At 38.7% G+C, this 25,860-nt stretch overlaps 2 protein-coding genes across 3 annotated transcripts in view; both read left to right on the top strand.

The window, feature by feature from the left end:
* The window catches only part of LOC137045142 (uncharacterized), a 395,631-nt gene that overhangs the window by 131,421 nt on the left and 238,350 nt on the right, over nt 1-25,860 (top strand). The gene's annotated exons all lie outside the window — the stretch shown is intronic.
* The window catches only part of dhx15 (DEAH (Asp-Glu-Ala-His) box helicase 15), a 56,783-nt gene that overhangs the window by 20,462 nt on the left and 10,461 nt on the right, over nt 1-25,860 (top strand). For both annotated transcript variants that reach the window (XM_067421388.1, XM_067421311.1), the window contains exons 6-9: nt 6,430-6,597; nt 20,142-20,228; nt 20,504-20,653; nt 20,941-21,049. In XM_067421388.1, the coding sequence (XP_067277489.1) occupies nt 6,430-6,597; nt 20,142-20,228; nt 20,504-20,653; nt 20,941-21,049 (514 nt within the window). The remainder of the gene's footprint in view (nt 1-6,429; nt 6,598-20,141; nt 20,229-20,503; nt 20,654-20,940; nt 21,050-25,860) is intronic.

Genomic DNA, 25,860 nt, shown 5'->3' with positions numbered 1-25,860 from the left:
CATTACGGTCACTGTAAGACTTTGAGAATAAATTTAGTCTTAGATCTTTTTAATGATGTATAGTTTGTCAAGGTAATTACTTACATCTGATAGTAATTTTGAGCTAATTTAAGCGAAGAGAGCTTCAGTGCGTCTACGTCCTCGTGAACGGTAACTGAAATAATATTACATTTCAAGTTCTAAAATTAATAAAATTAAAATAAATTAAATCAAAGCTAAATAAAAAATATATAAAAATGATAAACCATAAAATAATTCAACTGAAATTACAGTATATAAAAAGTATATAAAAAATGAAGGTTTATTCACAATATAAATGAAAAATAAAATATATAAATAAAACTAACTGCTACAAGTTAAGTTTTAAAACGATGATCTGCCATACAGCTGTCAGATGGTGATAGTGTTGTACAGTTCTGGAAAAAATTAAGAGACCACTTAACATGAATTTTTCAATGTTAAGTGGTCTCTTAATTTTTTCCAGAGCTGTATATATTAAAGTTAGTAGTATATTCTAGTCATGCATTGTCTAAATTTAAATTTTGCGTGCAAATTAAATTAATTTGTTGTTGACACTAGGGATAGGTTTGTGTTTCAATCAGGCAATCGGTGTTGTCATGAAGTCACAATCTGCGGCTGCAGAGGGATTTAGTAACATGGCATTTATGAAGCATTAAAATAAAATACAAATTAGCAATGTGAGGGACTAGTCGAATAGACGATAGCGCTGCTGCTAGTTAGGGATGGGATGATTATCGGTTTTATGTTAAACCACAATAAAATGTACTGACAGTTAGTCAACAGTTAGTTAAAAATGTAATTATCATTACAACCGTGTTTGATTATCACGATTTTGAAAACCCGTGGTAAATCCTGTCCAGCCTGCATCAGTCTGGAACAGGCGCATCACACAACATTGTTTTTTGAGTGTTTAATAGCTGGACTTGCAAGTGGTTGCCGTGGTAACAGAACCCAATAATGTGCTGGTGTATGTAGTCTAACTTTTATTTGAGGAAATCGAAAATTTTAATTTATTGATTTAAATACATATATCGATAATAGCTAGCATTGCTTCAGTGAAAGCTCAAGTTTAATACAATGATCATAATGCAAGGCAAGCACATCGCATACATCTGATCTATTTTTAGCGCAATTCAGTATGTGATTTGAGTATTCATAGATTTAAGTGTTCTTTCAAATAGATCACTCGCATATACAGACTGTCTCCAGGGGCAGGGTTAGCCTAGTCGACTAGTTAGTTAAACAAAAATCAGTTTAAACGGTTGCGAAATTAGCTGTTGCGCACATCCCTAATACAAATGTCGTAGAAGAAAACAATAAAACCCAGCTGTGGGTGCTTCCTGTTGTTTTTGGGTGTGTGTGGCTTTGACTTCACATTCAAGATGCTCATTATGAGCCACATTTGTCATTTGTGACATTTTTCAAGCTGCCTCGCACAGAACAGTTAAATAGTGCAGAAGAGATCAATGCTTAGATTGATAATGGCCATGAACACAGCTGGCCTTGGCGCAAAGGCAAAAGCCTGTGAGAGATGGCAGAGAATGACCTAGATTCAGCCCTGAAATTAAGCCATTTATTATTTTACGTCTCCTGCAACCAGTGCTCACCTGAGCGCAGTGGAGGGTCAGGGACCCACCCAAATGATAAATACGGTCACAGATGGAGAATCACCAGCATTCCCTGCTTATTTGTTCTCTTCCTTTTCTTCTTTTGCCAGTATCGAAGACAAATTAACGTAATGTCCTTGGATGCTGTACATAAAGATAATAAGACAAAGAAATGATGCAATTAATGTGATCTAATAATTCCGATTCAAGATTCAGGAAAATATTTTTATGCCACATAGTCTGAATTGTCATATAACTGAACATTATACTTCCTTCATTTGTCTCACTTTCCCTTTTCAAAGAGAAGTTACTACTTCACACCATCCACCTAATCAGATAATTTGACACCCTATTTATTAACGACAGACTCCCGTCATTAGTTTCACCAGTGGGTCTGGTCGTGTACATCGGTTTTCATTTGCAGGTGTGAGATTGATCGCTGGCTCGTTGCAGAATGAAAGCCAAGTAAGTTGCAGTTGGAGTGTCTCCACCGCCATTGGATGATAATTGAGTGAAGATTTATTGATGCGCAGGACTGTGAACTAATCGTTATCAAGTCCAGAATGTCAGCAGATACAAGGAGCTCATCTTTATCATGAACAGATCAATTCAGTGTTTGCACTCGTGATGTTAAAGTGTGTGGTTTCAAAAGTAATTAAAAAAAAGTGTCTAAACATTTGCCCATCTACCATTGTCCTGCCAAACATGGTCCTCTCCCAAACTCGTGCCATTGGTTGAGCAAGTGTCAGGGCATGTCAGGATACTCAAACCAACAGAACAATGTTGAAATTGCCAAGTCAACCTATATATGGCATTCTTTATTCATATTTAAATTTAAAAAAACATTTGAAATTAAAGCAGCTTACACAAAAGAAAGGACAACTTGTGATTTTAAATCACAATAAAGACCCTGATATACTTCAAACGGAGTCGATGAGCAATGTAGTGTCACATAATTTAGATCAAAATCAGGATGAAACTACATTTTTGGGGTTAGAAACAACTTGACAGAAATTTTTTGGAAAAATGTATAGAAAAAGCTATGGTATCTGAAAATCTTTTCAGGTTCATTTCTTCTGTTCAGTTCATCGAGGTCAGATGTAAGTAAAAACATGAACACACTGGAGAGCTGCTTTATAGTAGACATTTAAGTTGTAATTCTAATTGAAAGAGACACTGACACAATCTTCCATGCTGCTTGCTTTAAAGCAGTCTACCGTATACAAATAAACGTGACTTGACTTTACTAGTGTTTCGAATTGCAGAGTTAATGCAAACATATCCACATTACTATAATCAGATCCTTTCTTAACTGCGGTTTTCTCACCGGCATGTTTTAATTGTTTTTGCCATCGAGAGTTAAGCACTAAATGCTACTTCTGGCAGTGTGTATGGTGACTTTTTGTGCCCCCAAACATGAGCGGGAAGGAATTTCAGATTTAGTGTTGTAGGTATTCGCTTTGGTGGCGAAAGGGTTCGTTCACCTATAAATGAAAATTGTCCAATAATTTACTCGACTGTAAGCCTATAATCACTGGCTTCTGTTCACGGCTGTACACTAGTTCAGGTCTGTCTGAAGGGTGACGATTCTTATTTTACACTTCTTATTTCGTGACCGGTGTTTTGTTTGTCTCTGTCCTCTGCGCTTCCGCGTGTGTGTATATATGTGATGCGTCGGGTCATCTGTCATTCTTCCACCGGAACTAGACTCGGCCATTACAAGAAGCCTGTGATTTATAGCTCATAAAATTATAAATATGGATATTTTTCTTACAAAAATGCATCACTTCACTTCAGAAGGCCCCCTAGAGCCGTATGGATTACTTTTATGATTAATGGATGCACTTTTTTGGGTTTCAAAAAACAAGGTACCATTCATTCCCATTATAAAGCTAGGAAGAGCCAGGATATTGTTTTATTTAACTCTGATTGTGTTCGGTTGAAAGAAGAAAGTCGGTCAGCCATATACACCTAGGATGTCTTGAGTGTGGATAAATTATAGGAAAATTACATTTTATGGGGGTGAACTAACCCTTTAATGTGTTTTTAATTAGGTTAATGGACTTCAAATGGACTAGGGTAGTTGAAAGGTTGTTGTGCTTAAGCATATTCCGTCTTAAGCATGTGATGAGACTAATGATCACAGTAGTGGAGTTGGCTATTATATTTTACCCATTAAAAAAAAATTATTGAATATGCTAAAATCTAGGCCAAGAATGTTTTTTTAGGCTGGTCACATAGTAGCTCAGTTTGCTCCTTTTGCTCAATTAAGGCACATCATTTTAGTTCAGCAATTTGTGCTGTTTGTCCACTGTTTAAAGGGATTAAAAGGTTCTTTATCTTTTCCTGGGTCCTGCGAATGCAACGCAACTCTGCAGAAGAAACGAATGTCTTAACTTGCCAGGCTTTTCGCAAACTTGCAAACAGCAATTAGGTTTAAACCCCACAATCTTTCAAAAAGAAAAAAACCCTTGCTGATACGGCACAGTTATTTGTTCAACTTTGCTCGTTCGAATCAGGTCTAAATTACCGCTGATTAAGATTAGTTTTCTTCTTTAGATCCGTGCCAGCTAATTTGCATCTGCACCATGTAGATTAAAGGGGCCATTTAAAATATTTTCCTCCAGCATTGTATCGTGCCCGCTGTGAGAAGCGAGGGATCTGGACTTGGCGCCCTGCTCCAGGTGCAGGCTCTTCTGCATTGGCACAGCCATGTGTCCCTCTCTCCCTGGTGCCTTGGCAGCACGGATAGCAGTCCTCCTGACAGCTGCCGCTTCCCAAGGGCTGATGGACTATTAATACTTTGGCTAATTTGATCAATCCATTCAGATTTGCCTTGTCCTGCTCCGTTGTGGCAGAGCTTTGATTAAGATGCACATGGCCACCGGCGCCATTTTCTGTGCATATTGTACCCCAGGGAGCAGTGCGAAGCGTGCATGGACTACCGTGCCTGGGATATCAGCACGCTTAAGAGCTTTAATGCTTTTATGGACAAATGATCAGCTATGGCTGCTTAGTTGCGCAATGAAAGAGTTTCAAGTAAAATGTTTCTGAGATGTTTAGGGCCTTTTGATGTTGCAGCGCATGTGTTGATATCGATAAATGCTTTATTTTAACAGCCTAAAGTTTTTGTAGAGATCATTGCTTGGCTGTTTATCATTGATCTCTTTCCTGTTTAAGTCACAATACTCACTCTGACCTGAGGATGGCAGTACTACATAAGCTGTGACTTCAAAACCAGTAGGACCGTTCCACTTGTGATGAGTGTAATGTGCTCTTGCATGAAGACAAAGCTTTATAAAAATACTGAGCATTCTTCATTTCTGTATAGTGAACATTTTCCCTGACTTGCAAGAGAAGGCATTTAGTAATCTAGATTAAGCTATCTTTAGCTTGTTAATGGTTTGCGCGTCAGTATGCACGTTTTAAAAAACATTTGAGTTGTTGGATCAATGCTATCTCTGATTTGCTGTGACGACTGTCATGTATTTCTAGATCTCCAGGCCAAAATGTTTGTGACGTTCAGCATCACTTAACTGATCTGTTGTGATTTGCTCCTGGTTATGCATCATTGCAATTTTCTCATCTCGCATTAGCACTACTACATTACCATCTGGAATATTAAAGCTTGCGTGTGAGTGTACACACACCCTTGCGACTGCCACTGTTGATAGCGCAGCCATAGGGATCTTAACCAAGCCCCATGCACTCCAGCTTTCGTTTTCTCACTCGTTCGACACAACTGGCATGTCAAGTGTACCGCAACTAAACTACCCAAGCCTCAGTGATGCTGGTGTTTCCAGCATCTGGGAATTGATTCAGCAGTTAATGAGGTTTGTAAAAGAAGCTAAGGTGGAGATTATTGGGTAGCTGATCCAAAATCTGTTGACTTCAAGTTGGACATAGAAGGCATTTTACACAACTCGCTGATCTGGAGTGTGTAATGTTGTGAAATCATATGAAAATAATCATCACTGTTTGTCATAACCCTATTCACCTTGCTTTTAAAAGGATAGTTCACCAAAAATGACTATTGTCGTCATTTACTCATTCACAGTCGTTCCAAACCTGTCGGATTTTCTTTTCTTTATGTGTAACACTAGATTAATGTTCTGTGACATTTGCTGTATGGTCAAAAAAGTTAAAATATTCTTCAAAATATGTTCTAATTCCAGGGAAACTAAACCAGTCTCAGTCCATTTTGCCTTTTTTTTTGACAAGGAAAAAAAATACAAGCCATCCTAGACTAACCTCTTATGACAAAACAACCCAGGCTCATTAGAAAACATGTTCTTGTGAAATATTATACAAACATTTTATGTTGCTTTAGGTTTTGCAACTTTCAAAGTGAAGTGTCCAGTGAGTCAAAAAATGTATTCGTTATATGTATGGTAAAAGTGTTTTGAGGTCATATTAAAGTATTGTGCAAGGAACTGCTAGAACGAGTCTTTTATTAATCCATAATCTGAACCTTTAATCATAATTTGTGTGTAAAGGAATACAAGTGTTTTTACTGCCACTATAGTGTTCATATCAGCTTTAAACTGCTGTAAATTGTCTGTATGTTTTTGCAAAAAAAAAAAAACATTTTAGGTTTTAATTTTTCAATCTTTCTTCATTTTGTTTAATTTATGTGAAAATGGTTTCAAAGGACCTTTTTTTTCAATATAGAGGCACATCTTGTTTCTAATGTTGAGCAATTTCTTTGAATTTACTCACCAAAAATCTCTTGGCACTTAGTGTTAATTTTGCACCTGATTTTCTGGCTGTGGTCTCTAATGTCAGTTTGTTTACATTCCAGGAAATTGACGAAGCCTGCAAACGGATCAAACGTGAGATTGATGATCTCGGCCCTGAGGTTGGCGACATCAAAATCATCCCGCTCTACTCCACGCTGCCACCACAGCAGCAGCAGAGGATCTTTGAGCCACCGCCACCCCGCAAACCAAGCGGCGCCATCGGCAGAAAGGTAAACATCGCTGCCACACATCACGATATACATGCATGTAACTAGTCCCTCTAATGTGGTTTCCTTTGAGAGATTTAGATTATTTGATACAATATTCCACAGATAAATGTGACGGGGGATAGTTTACCCCAAAATGAAAAGACTTTCATCTTTGATACACAATGGAAATATTTTCAAGATTCTCTAAATTTGTGTCCATGCATTGAATGTCCATTTTAAGCAAATCTTCCATAGCCTAGAAATCTAGACGCACCCTAGCGGCAGCAAATCTAATCTGTCCGCGAGTGTCGTCTAGCAACTCTCAATACCCTTCTGAGCTGTAAACGCCAAGCTCTTGACGGGCCAATCACATCGTGTATAGAGTCGGTGGGCGGGGCTTAACATAATGACATCAGAGTTGCGCTTGCGTGCTTCTAGTCAACACAGAAGCTGGCGAACGGCGGTCATTCAAATCAGCTTTGACAGCGACTCTGGAAGACTTGGAGTTAAGCTTTTCTCTGAGAAAAAAACAAAGAACAGCACTGAAGTCATTCTTTAAAAGGGAAGATGTTCGGAGTTTTTCTGACCAGATACGCCAAATGTTTAATCTATCAATGAGCTCCGTTTCACCTTCGTTGCGCTGGTTGGTTGTAGCGATATCCTATCGCATGCAGAGGGAGTTTGAAAGACAACCGTTTATCCCGCCCCTCGGATTGAGCCGTCAATGGTGAGTTTCCAGACCAAACATCTTGATGTGGATCTGGCTTGTCAGGCTAAATCTTCCATGCATCAAGAAGAAATAATAAAAGTAGTGAACAAAAGTATAATGTAACAACACGAGGATGGTAAATGGTTTTCATTTTTGGGTCAACTATTCCTTTCACTATTGTTTGTAGAATATTGTATCAAACAGTCAAAATATTGATATTCGTATTAGCATAGCTGTAGTAGCCTTTTCAGTCCATTTAAAGAAAGAAGAGGCTGAGAGAATGACAGAAGTTTGTCTTTAGATGGAAGAATGAAGGAATGGTGGAAATTTTCTTTTTTCCCCTTCCATCTTTAGCTCTGGTAAAGCAGTGACTCATAACATATGCTGCTTTTGTCAGCATATGATTCTTTTCTCTAATTTTGGAAAGGAAGTTTACTCGTCGTTCTATCATTTGAAAAGTGTTAGAGCACTAATGTTTTTTTTTTGGGGGGGGGGGGATGGGGGGGCATCCAGCTTGCTTTCACTCCCTCCTGTTCTGCTTCCCGTCTGTCTCCTGACTTAAATATGGTCATTTGCCATATTTGGCATGTTGGCTTTTAAAGAATGAGATTCACTGTAGATGTTTTATCAGAGCTCATCCACTGTGAAGCATTTCATTGTCTGTCATCCTTTACTCTTAGCAGGAGGTTGTGCAGACGCAATCGTCCTTTTGTTTTCTGTATTCCCATTGCACTTCTCTCAAACAACCCTGACGATTACAGTGTGGAAAGCACCTGGACGCCTGTGTGACTGGCTAGAGCTCTGACAGAATATCACAACTGATCATCGACTAAGAGTTTGCAAACATTTAGCTGAACATCTGATGAGGAGTTGATTAATGAATCATCGCCCCAGCTTTCCCCTACAGAAACCACTCTGCTTGTCATTATCACTGGCAAAGATTACTGATGTCCTAATGAACGAACACAAACGTTCACTGATCCGCAAATTTCCTCATTCTTGTTCCTTCAACTTGATGGCTGTATTTGTAGCCTTTACAAAGTCTTCTCTACTTGCCTGGTTTGTGTTTTGATGTTCCATCAGTATTTGCCTGCTTCAAATATCAAGTATCTTCCTCGTCCATTCCTTTCCACTAGGGCATTGTGTCATTTCATCACTCCCCTGACCACTTCCATGTTTAAAGAGGCTCTGGGTTTCTCCGAGGTTTGATTACTTGTAAGCCAGGGCATAAGCTGCTTCAGAAGTTCAAACATCCGCAGCTGTTTGCCTGCACTGTTCAGAAGAAAATGAAAGTGAACGTGGATTCACAGGGGCTGATGTGAATATGCTGCAACCCCTGTGATGCAAACTAAATTTGGGAACAGAGAACTGCTTGTTCAGAAAACAAATGATTTTCATGACACATTTTTTTTTTTTTTTTGCGGCCATTTTTTTTTATAGAAATTGTTAATTTTGTTGTTCATTTCAACAGTTTTTTTTTGTACACCAACCGTGTTTGTGTTATTGAGATTTTTAATGATCTCTTCTTCCCATAATTGATAGTTGTTTAACGATCAATTCATTGATTAAAAGGCAACCTTAAGGCCTGTTCACACCTGGACGATTACCTCGCACACTTATTGGCAGCGTTTTTTGACACGCGTTTGTTCGATCGCATACCAAAGCGATTTTCACTGGTCATGCTGTGAATGTGAAAATTCACTTCTTGACAGTAGATGGCGCTTCTTGAAAAACAGAAATACTAGGGGTGTAATTATATTAAAACTAGGCCTGAACGACATTCTGTTTTATCATCGACATCGTGATGTACGCGTGAGCAATAGTCACATCGCCGGAACATGCGATGTAACGGGTAGTAGCCCATGGTGTATAAGCGTAGCACACAGAAAACACGAGTTTGTTGCTGGCGTGCCTGCACAGAGATTGGTTCGCTGTGCCGCTGCTCACCGCTCACGGCATTTTAGCATTCACTGCTAAAATGCGTAATGATGAGGAACCTCTATATCAGGGTTTTTCCTGGGTCAGAAATGGTCTTTGGTGGTGGCTGACCAGTCACGGTCATCCACACACAAGCATGCACGCGCGCACACACCCCAACAGTAAAAGTACCTACCCGTGTGATCTGTGAGCCCAATACTCACAATAAATCTAAAATAAATGCTAACATTTTTTTTTTGCTTTTTGTTGCTCATCTAATTTTGATATCTCATTATGTTTGATGTCTGGATGTTTGTTTCTTTAGTTCCTCATTTTTACACAGTTTGCATGGTTTACTGATTCATTATTTTGGCAATAATTATTAAAAAGCAGCATTAAAAATTTAATAACAAATAGTCTAATTCTCTGCCATAAACAATTTAACTTGCGTTGTTCTGCTTTCACCTTATTCCAGTCTAAACAAATTTTTTTTGTGGTTATTTACTACACATTATCAATATAAATACTCAAAATAAATACATGAAAATTCTGTGGATTATTAAGACTAATTCTTACTAACCCCTCTTGTTTAATGGTATAAGCACACTTAATTCTCATTTCAGAGGTGTTGTGAATAAATGATTAAACACTGATTCGTGAGTTCAGTGTTGGACAGATCAGTTCATTTAAATGAATCGGTTCAAATGAGTCATTAGTTCGCGAATCGGACAAAAGCGGACACGTTGTGTGAGAACCCAGACTCTTAAAACAACGCAAAAGATTGATCACAGAAAACGCTTCATAAGGATATTTTTCAGTTTATTTGAAAGTATGGTTCATGTCAGCTGTGTGTGCAAAACATCTGTTAAAAGAGGTGCAATTTTTGAGCACAATTCACATCAAGCAGTAATTCAGGGAAAATATTGTGCGACCACGCCACGTGGCGCACGGATTCAGTCTTCAGACCTTTTACCATTTTGTCAGTTCTGTTGATTTTGATTGATATGTGCGAGTGAGAGAGAGAGAACGGTGATGGTTTTGAAGACAGAGAGAGAGAGCAGCTCTCTGCTCGTTCTCCTTCACTCAGTTAACGAGGGCGCACATTAACTGAGTGTCAGAACAAGCAGAGAGTCACACGCATTAGTAATCTACATCAGTTTATAAATCACAATAACTCATCAAATAAGGCTTTGGCGGGACAAAAACCCTATGTATGTATGTATGTATGTATGTATGTATGTATGTATGTATGTATGTATGTATGTATGTATATTCATACTTTAATTCAGTATGAATTAAAAACTTTTGGGTAATAAATAATAAGAAAATAATACTTAATATAGTTTAAAACTTAATAAACTTATTAAAAATTATAAATTTATAGGACAATCCATGTTTTTCTTCAATGTACAGGAGTCCCCCCCAGTGGATGCACAAGAGGTTCCTATTTCATTTTAAAGACATAGACTTTAAGAAATTGAAATCACAGATAAACAACACAGATTTATATATATATATATATATATATATATATATATATATATATATATATATATATATATATATATATATATATATATATATATATATATATATATATATATATATATATATAATGTGTGTGTGTGTGTATATATATATAAACATATAATATTTCTAATTTGTAAAAATATTTTTAACAGTAATAATCATAAGAATTATTAGTCATATTAATATATAAACACAATGTTATATACACACTTTTCATTCATAAAAAGAATAATAATAAAAATAATAACAATAATCGCATTTTAAATCGCAATCACAATTTTACCCAGAATAATCGCATTTATATATTTTCCCCAAATTGTGCAGCCGCGACTTATTTTTGCACTTGTGCTGTATGTTGCTTCACTCAATGAGAAATGACAGTATTGAGACCATAAAAAAAATATATATATAATATTATTATAATTTTTTTTTTTATGGTCTCAATACTGTCATTTCTCATTGAGTGAAGCAACATACAGCACAAGTGCAAAAATAAGTCGCGGTAGAATGATCAAGGTTTGTTGCATTAGGTCATTTTAACAAAGTAATTTAAACAAGCCTCATTTTTTTTGTGTGCAGTATCTGTACAGTGTCTCTCATTTATTTACTTTTCTGGCGCATTGTTTCTCTGTCCTTCTGTGGCAGCAGTACATAAGGATAGGCTCCGATTACCTTGTAAAAATGTCAACTCTTCACACCCTCTGGCATATATTAAACACAATGCATATAAGCAGTCTTTGGCAGATACGGGGTGTGTGTGGATATTGAGATCCGCACCTGTGCAGTCTCATCCTCCTTCAGGACAAATCCAACAGCCCTATATCACTGCTGATGCATGGATTTATTAGATGGGTTTTAACTTTGTGACTCTCAGTAGTCGCATGTATGGAAATTGAGGACTGTGGCAAATTTCGGCAGCAACATTCTTGTTGATCCTTGAGTGAATTGGGATGTGGTTAGATCTCCCTTGTGCTGACTGTCGGAATGAAGGGTTATGGAAGAATTAACTAGATGGTGAGGCAGCTGTCTGTATTAACCACCTAAAATCCTTAATGAATACCTGCTTGGGGTGGCAAATTTTGTTTGTTAATATCTGTCTGGACGGAAAGTGATCTTCCACCTGATGGTGCAGAATGCAAGGTATTAGACCCTTCGAGTCTTATAGAGACCATGTTCAAGCTTACCTTACCTTATGTCACTCTAAGCATCGTCATAAAGAATTGTCTGCTTTTAAGTCCATTGATTTTAAAGGTTGTCGATACAGCTCGGTAATAAGACGTTTGGCTCTCCTTTCCATCATGCTGCTTAAAAACCCTGAGGCACATCGGTATTGCGCTATTGCTGACGAAATGTCTGTTTAGTTCAGTATAGAAACAGACAGACAGGAGCCGTCTTGGTCTGTTTGCAATTGCCATGGTTTCCACAGTCACTTCTAATTCAGTGTGATTGAAGGCAGGGTCTCCCTTATCTTTGTGAATATGAAATGCGAGAGACTGATCATTTGCTGTCATGGCAGAGCAATAGTTTAAAGGGTGACTCAACCCCTGCTCAGACCCTAAATCCACACCCACTGGCAATATTTCAAAAATGCTGGAAAAGTAGGCCGAGCCCAGTCGAGACAGAGGGGATGTACTGAGGGCGGGGCTGAGCAGGGGGGCGTGCTCCTGATTCGCAGTGACGTATTGATTGACAGCAGTCTGACTCGCAAAGATGGAGAATGACTGGAGTGACACACACCAGTAGCTTTGCAGCTTTCGAAGTAGAGGACTTTTCTCCACCTTCACATGACACCACGGGGCCAGACCCTCATCAATCGAGCCGCTGGCTCAAACTGTTTTAACTCCCAATGCCGCCAATGCTAGTGAAGCAGCAGCACGAGAGAATGGGACCACTGACCTAATCTATGAACAGTCAAATCTATATACTGAATGCCTCTAAAAATAGATCAGATACATGCAATGTATTTTCATTCAAATTAACTGCATCAATAGGCAGCAGAGGAACAGTTAGTTCAAACCTAATAGCCTATTATAAGCAGATTTGCTCAAATAAAAGTTAGATTCTATGCGGCAGCACCAGTGGTGTAGTCGGGCCATACGCATTCATACAGCGCATGCTTACTTTTTGCCCAGGGCTGTATAGGACTTCAAAGGATCAATATTTGCGTATACCCACTTGTTTTGTTGCTTTGAATAGCATAATCTACTGTTATGTTAGCTTCACCTTTAACTGTGTGTCTAATGCTGTTGTGTAAACTCATAATTCTTTGTTGTAGGTTAGGGTTAGCACTTCTATCATTCTACAGTTTCCCGCACATCATCGACAGTTTATGTCGCTAAGTTCTAGGGATGGCTCGATACCACAATTTTGGCTTCGGTATATTAAATCGATACCACACGGTCTGATATTAGTGTGGGTATATTGCACAAGAATGAGTACAATTATGCAAGTTTTGAGTTTATAAAGTGGAAAATCACCACAAATGTTTATTAGTAAATTAATTAGCAAAGCTTATCACATCACATCACGTCATTTGAAAACTTTCTTGTGAGAAATTATTGTAGCAAAAATCTCTCAAAATTAGCAAATTGCTTCTGGGTTCAAAAGACATCGCACTACACTAAAGCTATCTGCATAATCCGATTCAACATCTTCATGTTCGTCTCGGGATGGATAACGGAAATCGTTTGAACATGCAAGCGATTTTATAGCATTTCGTAATAACAGTTACAGGAGGCATGAGCTCATAACAACGACACACACACTCCTGTAACGTAACGTTAGAGCTCGCACATTACAAATTAAATTTCCTTAAACAGTCAAATACACAGAATTATGTAAAAATGTACGTCTTTAGTGAGTATTCACATAAACACAGTCGGTTGTGTCTAACGTAGGGCTGCCCCCGACTAAAGATATTCCTAATCGACTAATACTCCTGCATTTTAGCGATTAGTCAAATAATCATTCATTTATGATATTATTATAAAAACTCTCGTATATACAAGGAAAGGTATAGTCCAAGTTGAAGTTTAACACTTCCTTATGACAGAAAATGCTAAAGCATGATATTAGCGCATTCAAAATAAAAATGAAGTGCTTAAAACAGAATAGTAAAGCGTTTAAAGTATACAGCGCTTACGGACACAAAAATCAGTGGCCGGAACGTTATAGGCTAAAAAAAACATTAAAAACAGCAATCAGACTGCCTGTGCATTTTAATAATTTATTATCAAAAATGCAAACTGTAACAGTTATATGTCCAAAAAAACCACAAAAAAACAGTTTTGAATAAAATAAAATAAAATTCGTTCTTTAAAATACAGGGAGTGCAGAATTATTAGGCAAGTTGTATTTTTGAGGATTCATTTTATTATTGAACAACAACAATGTTCTCAATGAACACAAACTCATTAATATCAAAGCTGAATATTTTTGGAAGTTTTAGTTTTTAGTTTGAGCTATTTTAGGGGGATATCTGTGTGTGCAGGTGACTATTACTGTGCATAATTATTAGGCAACTTAACAAAAAACAAATTTATACCCATTTCAATTATTTATTTTTACCAGTGAAACCAATATAACATCTCAACATTCACAAATATACATTTCTGACATTCAAAAACCAAACAAAAACAAATCAGTGACCAATATAGCCACCTTTCTTTGCAAGGACACTCAAAAGCCTGCCATCCATGCATTCTGTCAGTGTTTTGATCTGTTCACCATCAACATTGCGTGCAGCAGCAACCACAGCCTCCCAGACACTGTTAAGAGAGGTGTACTGTTTTCCCTCCTTGTAAATCGCACATTTGATGATGGACCACAGGTTCTCAATGGGGTTCAGATCAGGTGAACAAGGAGGCCATATCATTAGATTTTCTTCTTTTATACCCTTTCTTGCCAGCCACGCTGTGGAGCACTTGGACGCGTGTGATGGAGCATTATCCTGCATGAAAATCATGTTTTTCTTGAAGGATGCAGACTTCTTCCTGTACCACTGCTTGAAGAAGGTGTCTTCCAGAAACTGGCAGTAGGACTGGGAGTTGAGCTTGACTCCATTCTCAACCCGAAAAGGCCCCACAAGCTCATCTTTGATGATACCAGCCCAAACCAGTACTCCACCTCCACCTTGCTGGCGTCTGAGTCGGACTGGAGCTCTCTGCCCTTTACCAATCCAGCCACGGGCCCATCCATCTGGCCCATCAAGACTCACTCTCATTTCATCAGTCCATAAAACCTTAGAAAAATCAGTCTTGAGATATTTCTTGGCCCAGTCTTGATGTTTCAGCTTGTGTGTCTTGTTCAGTGGTGGTCAACTTTCTGCCTGTCTTACCTTGGCCATGTCTCTGAGTATTGCACACCTTGTGCTTTTGGGCACTCCAGTGATGTTGCAGCTCTGAAATATGGTCAAACTGGTGGCAAGTGGCATCTTGGCAGCTGCACGCTTGACTTTTCTCAGTTCACGGGCAGTTATTTTGCGCCTTGGTTTTTCCACACGCTTCTTGCGACCCTGTTGACTATTTTGAATGAAACGCTTGATTGTTCAAAGATCCCGCTTCAGAAGCTTGGCTATTTTAAGACTGCTGCATCCCTCTGCAATATATCTCACTATTTTTGACTTTTCTGAGCCTGTCAAGTCCTTCTTTTGACCCATTTTGCCAAAGGAAAGGAAGTTGCCTAATAATTATGCGCACCTGATATAGGGTGTTGATGTCATTAGACCACACCCCTTCTCATTACAGAGATGCACATCACCTAATATGCTTAATTGGTAGTAGGCTTTCCAGCCTATACAGCTTGGCGTAAGACAACATGCATAACGAGGACGATGTGGTCCAAATACTCATTTGCCTAATAATTCTGCACTCCCTGTAGGCTATTTTCTACACTGGTTTTGAGGCTCTCTCCAAAACGCTGGGTTCTAATGGGCATGCCACACTGGAGACTTGGAAGTAAATGCCCACGGCTAGGATTGGATAAGATTTGCATATTTAATGAGCTTAAGCTCCCCTGTCAGTTCACATGATGTAGAGGAGAGAATGTGGGAGAAGCGGCAACCAGAATGATTCTCTTGACCACAGGGCTCGTAAACGTCTTTATAAAACAAACACAATGATTAATTTTTCATCGACCTGCGATTGATTGGACTATTATTTTTATATTACACACAAGATCGGACGATATAAGCGTGAACCATGCGCACATACATGCCCGTTGTGTGCGCGCCGCCCTTCAGATCTTAACTCGAGAAAGAGAATAGCAGAACAAGAAATTAATATAATGAGATTCATCAGCCTGCCAGGCTTTGCGAGCCCTGGCCCATACGTGTCTGAGTCCAGCGTGCTAAATGTATGCTCTGTTAGACACGTACACATAAGCAAAACAATCTATAACAATGCAATACTATTACATACAAAAACACTTTTTACTCACGTGTGTTGCACCATTCCTGTCAGATCCAAATCCAGAATTGACCGGAGATTTGTTTACAAATGAACTGAACAGAACATCACTATCTTCCCCACGTGAGCTGGACCTTCATTAAAAATAAAAGTAAAGTATCACACATTCCTAATATTATGATCTTAACGAAGCTTATGCAGCGACTGTGTTCTTCCACAATATCTTGCTTGCTATCTTCTTCAACATGTTTATTGCTACTGGCTTGTGATCGACTAAACAGCTTCATGAGTCGGTGGGCGAGGCTACTAAATTAAACGTTCTGTAGAGAGTGTTTTGTCGCGCAGTGACTTAAGTATGAAGCACAGGACAGTTTGCTGAGCCTGGTATCTATAAAAGCTTTTCTTTGACTAACAAGGAAGTTTTCAGCTCTGAAACTTAGAGGATATTCTTATATTACCATGACCTTTTATATATCAAAAGCTCAAGGGAAAGTTGATTTCTTAATTCATCACCCCATTAAAAACTTTCTCATAAGGTTAAATTATCAACATGCTTCTAGCTTAATTACCTGAAGAGCAGCTCATCTGATTCAATGGCACAAACATTTGAAGGTAAGAATCTATTTCCCACCAGAGGCTTGGTGGCACTGTGGTAATGCTAATTTTTTTATAAGCATTCGTGACATTTGTGTTTACAAACTTACACTACAATTACAGTCAAAAGTTCATAATTATGATTTCTTTAATGCTTTTGAAATAAGTGTTATGTTCAGCAAGGCTGCATGTATTAAAATACATTAAAACAGTAATGTTGTCCAATATTACAATGTCAAAACCTAATAAAATTAACTGCCTAATTTATTAATATGATTTGAATTTCTCCAGTCTTCAATATCGCATGATCAAGAAACATCTCATTAATGATGAAAACCGCTTAATATTTTTGTGGAAACTGTAATACACTACCATTTAAAAGTATGTTTAAAAAAAAATATTTAGCAAGGCTAAACAAAGTTTAGCAAGGCATGTTATAAAGTTTTTCTAACTCAAATTAAAGGCCACAGGAATAAACTACAAAAAAAATTGAATTTACTATTTTACTGTGATTTTGATTAAATAAATGCACACTTGGTTTGCATAAAATACTTAATTATTCAAATCTTATGTCCATTAAGGTATGTATTGTGTCTACCTTAAGGTATTTTACCAAAAATGAACATTGAATGAGAGGCTCATTTGAGAGAATTGAAATAGCACTTATTCAAGTGAAATGTTGCTGGTATTAGCCTTGTTCAGTCAGCCCGCCAACTTCTTTCCAGACCACTTGCACATGGATCATTGCCTTCTAAAAGATGCAATTTTTCAACACCTCATGGTTCAATGAGTATGACTAAGTACTTGTAATGCATTTAGTGTTTTTGCTGTGAAATTCATTCCTGTGGTGCTCACCTTTCGATAATTTCCATGGCTACCACTCTGGAATATATTTCATCTCAAAGGTTTTTCCCAGGTGGCCCTATTTTCTGAAAGGATGCAGACTGGTTAGGAACCCTCATTTCTTTTTATCATGTGTCTGGAGCGATCAGGACCCCGCTGTCATTCAGTGGTCTGTTAAGAGCACGCTCTGTGGGCATTGGGTCATGGCTCCCAGTCTCCAGATGGCCTTTTTTCAGCAAATTCTCCCGGCCTTTCTATGAATATATAGGTAGATGATTCTTTTCAGCAGCTGAATTACATCAGGTCAAAGGCTCCATGAATAGAGTAAAAAAAACTGAAGCCAAGTATTTTGTGGCTAGAGAGAAATCCACTTATAAAAGTAGGATTTAAGTGCCTGAAAGGCATTTGAGGAGGCCGAATTGCATGAAATATAATCTTTTTCTCCATTATTTGTTTTCTGTTAGTAATAGAGGCAGGATAGTTTTATGAAACTGAATTTACATTTAGTGGAGCTTGCTAAAGCAAGCACTCGTAGTACTATTGCTCCCACTTAGGGTTAGGATTTTAAATGAACCTTAACCTAATAAATTAAACTTCAGAGCTTATTTCTGCTGTAGGCATGAATTATATCTTGTGTGTATTGCTGCAAGACATCTGAATTGTTTTTGATAAAAAGGTGCAAAAATACCATAGAGTATAATCGAAAGAAGGAACCTGAGCCATATTTAGGGACCAGAATATCGTAGAGACTTGAAATGGAAATTCACCCTATTTATTTATCGATCTTATTATGAATGAATAATCCATGCATGTTTAATTTTCCTACATTTTATTTTTGATCTTGTACATTTTTATTACATCTCCCAGTGAAACGACACGTCTCTGGTGATGCACACCAGATTTCTGATTTATGCCTTGACTTGCATGTAAGCGACATTCAAAATTATTGTTTTCTATGAAGGTATGCTGCCTTTTGTTATCCATTGACGACATCCTTATACAGCTCTGGGGGCTACTAACATTTTTCTGGGCCACTTCTATAGTTTTAAATGGAACACAAAGCAGACCCATCTAAAGCCGTATTTGCACGGGATTAGGACTATATAGGGACCCCCCCCCCCCATATCTGAGTTTTGCGTGGCACATTCGCACGGGATAAACAAAGCCTGTGATTTTACTCTGTCAAGATGTCAAGACTTGTAAATGTTTTTTCGTTATAGATAGCTGTATGAAATCATAAACAGTCATATGTAGCGCTATCGTTTCGATTGTTTTCTAGTAATAAAACAAATTTCATTCAGTTAGAGAACAGACGCCACAATTAAAAACTGTACTGAGCACAGAGCAGCAGCAGGAGTCAGTGGGAAGCTGACAATATATGGCGGAAGATTTAGTTTCAAAGCTAAATGTAAAAGGACCTATTTAAGCTCCCAAATTGGTACTCATTCTAAAGTGAAAGTATAATCTGTGCGGCCGCGCGGGAATTCATAACGGTGCGCATTATGAATGCAGCCTCCATTCTTCGTGAAAGATAAAGATAGAAATGCGCACGGGAGACAAAAACCTTGCAAAAATTATATACGATCCGCCTAATCCTGGCCAACCATACAGTGAGCCAACCCATACCTATGCAAATCATAAAGCTCTTCTGAAGCTTTCGCTGTCTTATTGGACACTGTCATCTCAGCGTATATAAAGACAGTCCAGTGTCTAGCTCAAACATGATTCAATATGTCACTATACCACACATGATGAAGGCCACCTGTACTGTAGAGGGACAGAGAGAGAGGGCGAAGGAGCGAGACGTGGCATTAATAATACAGTTTCTTAGAGGTGGGTTTCTCCAGGGAGAGGAAGATGGCTGCGTGCTGTGCACAGACATGTATCTTGCCGCCAAAAAGAGCAGTACTAATGTGTCTGGACGGCCTGCTCGGCAGAAAGCAGTCCGGCTCAGCCGGCATACTCCCGATCTGACTTGATTGCAGCAACTGTTGCCTTACTCCCCTGTTGGGTTGTATTAGTCTTCCAGCTTGCGACAGCTCACTGAAGTGTCTTTAAAGATTTAATTTCCACTTTTTTGTGCCTTTTTTCATCACCCCTTTTCATCACCAAATAACTTTTTTTCTTTCTTTAATTTGATTCTTTTAGTTTGCCCAGAGCAGTGCAGACCAGTCTAATCACCAATGAAATGTACTAAAATAGCTACCCTGCTGGTGTAGAGAGTGGTTAGAGATTTGAATAAACCCATTACACCAAGTTTTCAACTTTCAACCCTGTAACTTGTCCCACAATACTTGACATGAAGAATTTCTCAAATTGTGTAACTTGAGTAAAGTGATGTTTAGGGCTGTCGCTAAGAGTGTGTTTGTATGCGTGTGAGTGTATATATATCTGCATTGCGTACATGTAAAAAGTATACTTTGGCTTTAAGTAATCCGCATAGTCATCAAGGTCATTTTAGAGTGATTAGTACAAATTGATCAAAAAGTAGCTTTTTTTGTGTGTTTGTCAAGAACTGTCTGGTCAGTTTGATCTCAATCTTGATCATATTGTTTCGGCCCTCATAGGTTGTGGTTTCCACAAACATCGCTGAGACGTCCCTGACCATCGATGGCGTGGTGTTTGTAATTGATCCTGGCTTTGCCAAGCAAAAGGTTAGTCTTCTCTTCTCTGCCTCACTTGTCTAATCTCACCCCATCATCTGTTTCTCTTGCCTCTGAAATCCCCAGATAAACCCAGTGGCGGGGCTCTGACAGCGACTCAAGATGGAAAAGCTAGTTATTTATTCTGCTGACATTTCCCTAGCCCAGCTGCTGCTGTCATACATGTAGTCCAGTCAGAGATGAAGGATGGCTTCGCTTTGGCATATTGCTGTGGTGCAATGGTGTGCATTTATTATTCACACAGATCTTTTCTTTTTGTCACACAGGTGTATAACCCTCGTATTCGAGTCGAGTCGCTGCTCGTAACGGCTATTAGTAAGGCTTCAGCCCAGCAGAGAGCCGGCCGTGCTGGACGTACGCGCCCGGGAAAGTGTTTCCGGCTCTACACCGAGAAGGCCTACAAGACTGAGATGCAGGTTTGTGAAACGGATCATTACTGCTGCAGGCATCTGGGAAGCGATTTGATTATATGGCAGTAATTTCGGTTGGGTCATTTTTTGATCAAACAGCAGATGGACTCAGTGGTCAAGCCAGACCCTTGTTCCTTCAAGTCTTTATTACTTCTGGTCACTTCTGGCCTCCTTTTTTAATGTCCATATCAGCTAAATGAGTTTGAATGTTTCCTCAGGAAAACTTGAGGACATTAATAGAGAACATCAGCTAATTTGCTTTTCTTTTTCTTTATCCTCATTTCACCTGTCAGGATAACACATACCCTGAGATTCTCCGGTCGAATTTGGGCTCTGTGGTGCTACAGCTCAAGAAGCTTGGTATTGATGACCTAGTGCACTTTGACTTCATGGACCCTCCAGGTATAGAATATAGGTCCTATTCCTAAATTACCATGATCGTGCTGTTTTTTTACGCATGTTTCACATCGCAGCGTCAGCGGAGCTGCCCATGTTAATGAATGAGCGCGTTTACATGCACTGTAAACTGATAATTCACAAATATCAGCTTATTGAAATGACCAGTTTTCCGCGTTTACATGCAAACCAGTAAACGCAAGTAAACTTTATTAAAGGGGGGGTGAAACACTCAGTTTCAGTCAATCTCATGTCAATCTTGAGTACCTATAGAGTAGCATTGCATCCCTCATATCTCCGAAAAGTCTTTAGTTTTATCATATTTATAAAAGAAATATAGGCTGTACCGATTTTTTCCGGAAAAAAACGAGTGCCTGGAGGCGTATCGTGTGGGCGGAGCTAAAGAATGACAAGCGCGCAAAGCGGTGACGTCCTCAAGCGTGGAGGAACCCATGGCTATCTCAGCTAATACAGATAATGATCCAGAATCAAATCTGAGGGAGAAATAAATTGAACAGGAGAAACGGCAACATCAGGACGTCCGTCTCCGTGGTATGCAAGTTACTGTATTTAGTGGGCTCTCCACATTTCTGTGTCTTTACTCGCAGTGTATGAGGACATGATTCGGTTTATGGACTATTGTATGCGACTAGACCTTAGAAGTAGCAAGCAAAAGGGTTTTGCACGTCAGAATACTGTAACGTTATACAGAACAACAATGGAGTAACCGTTAGCGCATTTGAATGACGAAGCACGCGATCGTGTCGTTTACTGATGTTTACTCATGCGTCCGTAGCCAAAAGCAGAGACATTTGAAGCAGTTTAAGTTAACTCACCGGCTGCTTCCAAAGCAGGACCGAACCTTTATCGCTGGGACTGCTCCGTCAAAAACACTTCTTTGGTATGATTTGGTAAAGTCCTGACAGCAGTGGCGTGTAAATCCATTTTGAGACTCAACTGAAACGATGTTGTGAAGCTTCCCGTCATTTCTGCGTTCAAATCGGTTCAAATGCAGCGCTGCCTTCCCGGAATGCTGTGCTGAAGCGTTTAAGTCGTTCGAGGTCACCCATAGGAATAAAGAGAAGCGCGGCGCCCCATAAGTGTTCATGGACGACTGGATCTGTATCTGAGAGACTGTTTACGGCATGCTCTAGTCACGCGCGCGCGCACCCTACCGGGAGAAGAGCCCGTACGACCCATACAAGGACCTTCCACTCTTATTAACGTCAAGTAGACCCATACTCGAAAAAAACTCGCCGAAACTTGTGAGAAACCGGAAGGAGTATTTTTGACACAGAAATACTCCATCAAACGTCCAACATTAGTTTTTGAAACTTTGTCTATGTTTAGGATGGGAATCCAAGTCTTTAACAGTGTAAAAAGCTCAGTATGCATGAAACAGCATTTCACCCCCCCTTTAATAAGCTGGGTTATTTCCTTGTATTGACGTCAAAAATAATAATGTCTGTATATGACTCAGTTGCGATGTAAAATATAGCGTGCACTGTGTCAGCGGGAGATTTACATGACCATGTTCATTGTCGGCTTATTAGGCATAATCGGCTTAAGTTCGTGCATGTAAACGCACTCAATCACTGGTGTCCGCTACATACTTATACGTGAGCCTAAGGTTCAACTTCCATAGGAATTGCTCCACGCCAGTAGACACGCACCTTAAGTGTGTCGGCCGCAACGTTTCCGATGTGACTCCTATTTATTGATATGGGCAGTGACTAAACACTGCTGCTGATGCATGTTTTTTCCAACCGCAGTCTTTTCAACCACACATACATGTGTAAACATTTAAATAAAGGGATAAACGCTTACTGAGATCAAAGTTTACAGTTTGGCTATAAAACATGGTTTTGATCTAAATAAGAGCACGTTCTCTTTTAAAAAACACTTGTTGACACTGGCATTTATTGTATTGATTCGTTACTTCCGGACGTAGCGACAAGGGATTGTTAAAAAAAAAACTGTCATTGAATCATTCATTTAACTGATTTGTTCACACGCTGATTCATATAATACAATACAATAACCAAACGAGTCTTGATGAATGAGATATTGACTCAAATTCGTTACTTAATTCAAATGAATATATATTTTAAATAGAATAAAGCAATGACCATTTTGTCAGAACATCTAGTTTGCACGTTATTCGTTTAGTTGTCTTTTTTTTGGGGGGGGGGGGGGGGGGGGGGGGGGAGAATCACAATCTCCATTTCACACACAAAAAAAGTATTGATTCTCAATTTATCCTGAATCGTGCAGCTCTAGTCTGATACTATAAAATAGTTCTGTTATGGGGGAGCACACTTCCTTGCATAAACGGACTGATATTCATTCAGGCTTTGCTTTGATCATGTAATTGCTTTTATGCTATATGACGACTGATGTGGACATTCATTAAAACTGCATGATGACCACCAGACCTGTAATTGCTGAATAGTAACGCCTGGAACATTTCCTTGTTATTGGCTCATCATCTTTTCTGAAAGGTTCATGACCTTAACGAGCTCTAAAGTCACCCTAAATTCTCTCTATTATTGATGCCTTCGGCTTCTTAAGATACTGCTACATTTGACTACTTAGAACCACCAGCTAAATGTATGGCTGGGTAATAAATATATTTGTTTTATTAAAATATATAAAACTGTACAAAAACCAATCATTTTGAAGATGCTAACAAATATATCCCCAGTGTACCATAGCTTGTGTATTTGTTTACTTGTATTCGTTAAGCATGGGATTTGATGCACTCAATCTGGCACACAATAGACCAAATAAAAACAGCAGGAATGTGTAGTGCTGGATGAAGCTGATTGAAGCCATTTGCCTGGTGACATTTTGCCAAATGCTTGCTTATTCCTTACTTTAATGTAGCATTAGCTTTCCCTCTCATTGATTTGCCTTCAGTTAACACATCGGCACGTTCCCTGCTATAGTTCATTTCTGATGTGGTGTCCGCGGTGTGTAAATTACTTTTTCCAGGCGGGCTCGCTGCATGGCATCTATACTTAATTATTGCCCAAAACGGATGACTTGCCTTAGCACGAGTAATGCTACATCCTTTCAAAACAAATAGAAAAAGTATGCCTGATATACGAGATCAATACTTTTTCATAATAACAAACTGAACGCTGCACTTTTTTTTTTTTAAATGAAGTTTTCCTGACTCATTGATAAAGACAGCCACAGTCTTTCATCCTATTCAGCAAACTCCTCCTAACCTTAGGCAATGCTAATTTTCAGTTAACATGCAACTGGTCATTAGAGCCAAACTCTCTAGAGCCAAAGGTCAGTAATTGAATTTGTTGGTGTGTGACCAGTGTTGATGCATTAAGTAGAGGTTCCTCCCTATAATTGAATTAGTGGCGCTGCTGTTTGGAACTGCTTGCATGTCAGATGAAAAATTAGCCCCCTTTGTCTTAAATTAAAAGTTAGTTGTTGTCCAGGGGACCAGAGCCACAATGTTTTTACTGCAAACCAATGGCTTCCTAATGCCTCTTATGTTCCTTTTTTTACATTTATTATCATTTTTTTAAATAAATAACCAAGGTAGCTAATGCAAGTATACCATATTACTTTTGCTCATGCTTGGGTTTGAGCACCAAACCGTCACCACAGAACTAACGCTAATGAATGCCGACGGGGGGTAAAGCTGCACTTAAAAATGCCTAGAGATCTTCAGCCGACTGTCAACTAGCATGCGTGTTTTGCGTCTGCATGTAAATGACAACTGTCTATTTCTGCAGATATAGTCGTTATTCAAAAAGGGAAACCGACGCTGCAGATACACAAACGATAAACACCGTTTTGAATATCAATCCTGCTGATCACTTTCTTTATTCCATTCTGCTCATAATAATATTAAAATATTCACCCAGGAACACTCGGTATGAAAAAATTAAATTAGAACAGCCTTCTATGGTTACAATCAGACAGAACACGTTTTTCAGGTTTCAAAATGCACTGCCTTTTTTGGATAAGTTTTTTTTTTTTTTTTTTTGACATTTAGAAAAAAAGCTGCCTTTTTTATGTTGCTAAAACCCTCGAATAAGCTGTGCTGTCAGTCTATCAAAGTAACGGTCACCACAACGGAAGGCCCGCCTCTCCATTAATTCAATTGGACAAAAGAAAAATAAGCTCTGACGTTGGGTGCTTTTCCAAATAATGTTCAGCTTAATGCGCTCAGAACGCTCCTTCGAAAACTTGATGCACAGCAGGCGCATAAGCAGTGTGCATAACGTTCTCTGCCAACAGAAATCCATTCATAAATGGCGCCTCACTGGAAAAATGTGTTCTTTCATTTCGGGGCCTATCTGTAACATTTTTCCTTCTTTGCTGGCTGTTCTGCTATTATTCTCATGCACTGCTTCATCACTAAGCTGAACAGCCAATCAGAGTTCTCTCTCACCTAGGGCTAGGTGATATGGCCCAAAAAAATCATATCTTGGTTGAATGTGGCAATACGCGGTATATATCCCGTTTTTTTCTACATTTTTCTATTTGGATGGGGAAAGTGTGTGTGTGTGTGTGTGTGTATGTATGTATGTATGTGTGTATATATAATATACACACACATTTGTATTTGTTTAAAATACACACACAATTGTATTTCACATCCTGCCCAGTAATGTCCTAATGTTGATGTTGAAGACTATAAACAAATACAGTGAATGTAAAGTTGACTATGCAATATATTATGTGCAAATTGTTGGTTTACGATCTAAAAACTAAATTAATCATTTACTTTTTAAATTCACTAAACTAAAAATGAAAATAAAAACAAAAGAATAGGCTATATTTATACC

The sequence above is a fragment of the Pseudorasbora parva genome, chromosome 1 (assembly GCF_024679245.1).
Source record: "Pseudorasbora parva isolate DD20220531a chromosome 1, ASM2467924v1, whole genome shotgun sequence".
In the NCBI taxonomy this organism is placed as follows: Eukaryota; Metazoa; Chordata; class Actinopteri; order Cypriniformes; family Gobionidae; genus Pseudorasbora; species Pseudorasbora parva.
Note: the sequence above shows the minus strand (reverse complement) of the source record. Positions and strands in the feature narration are given on the sequence as shown.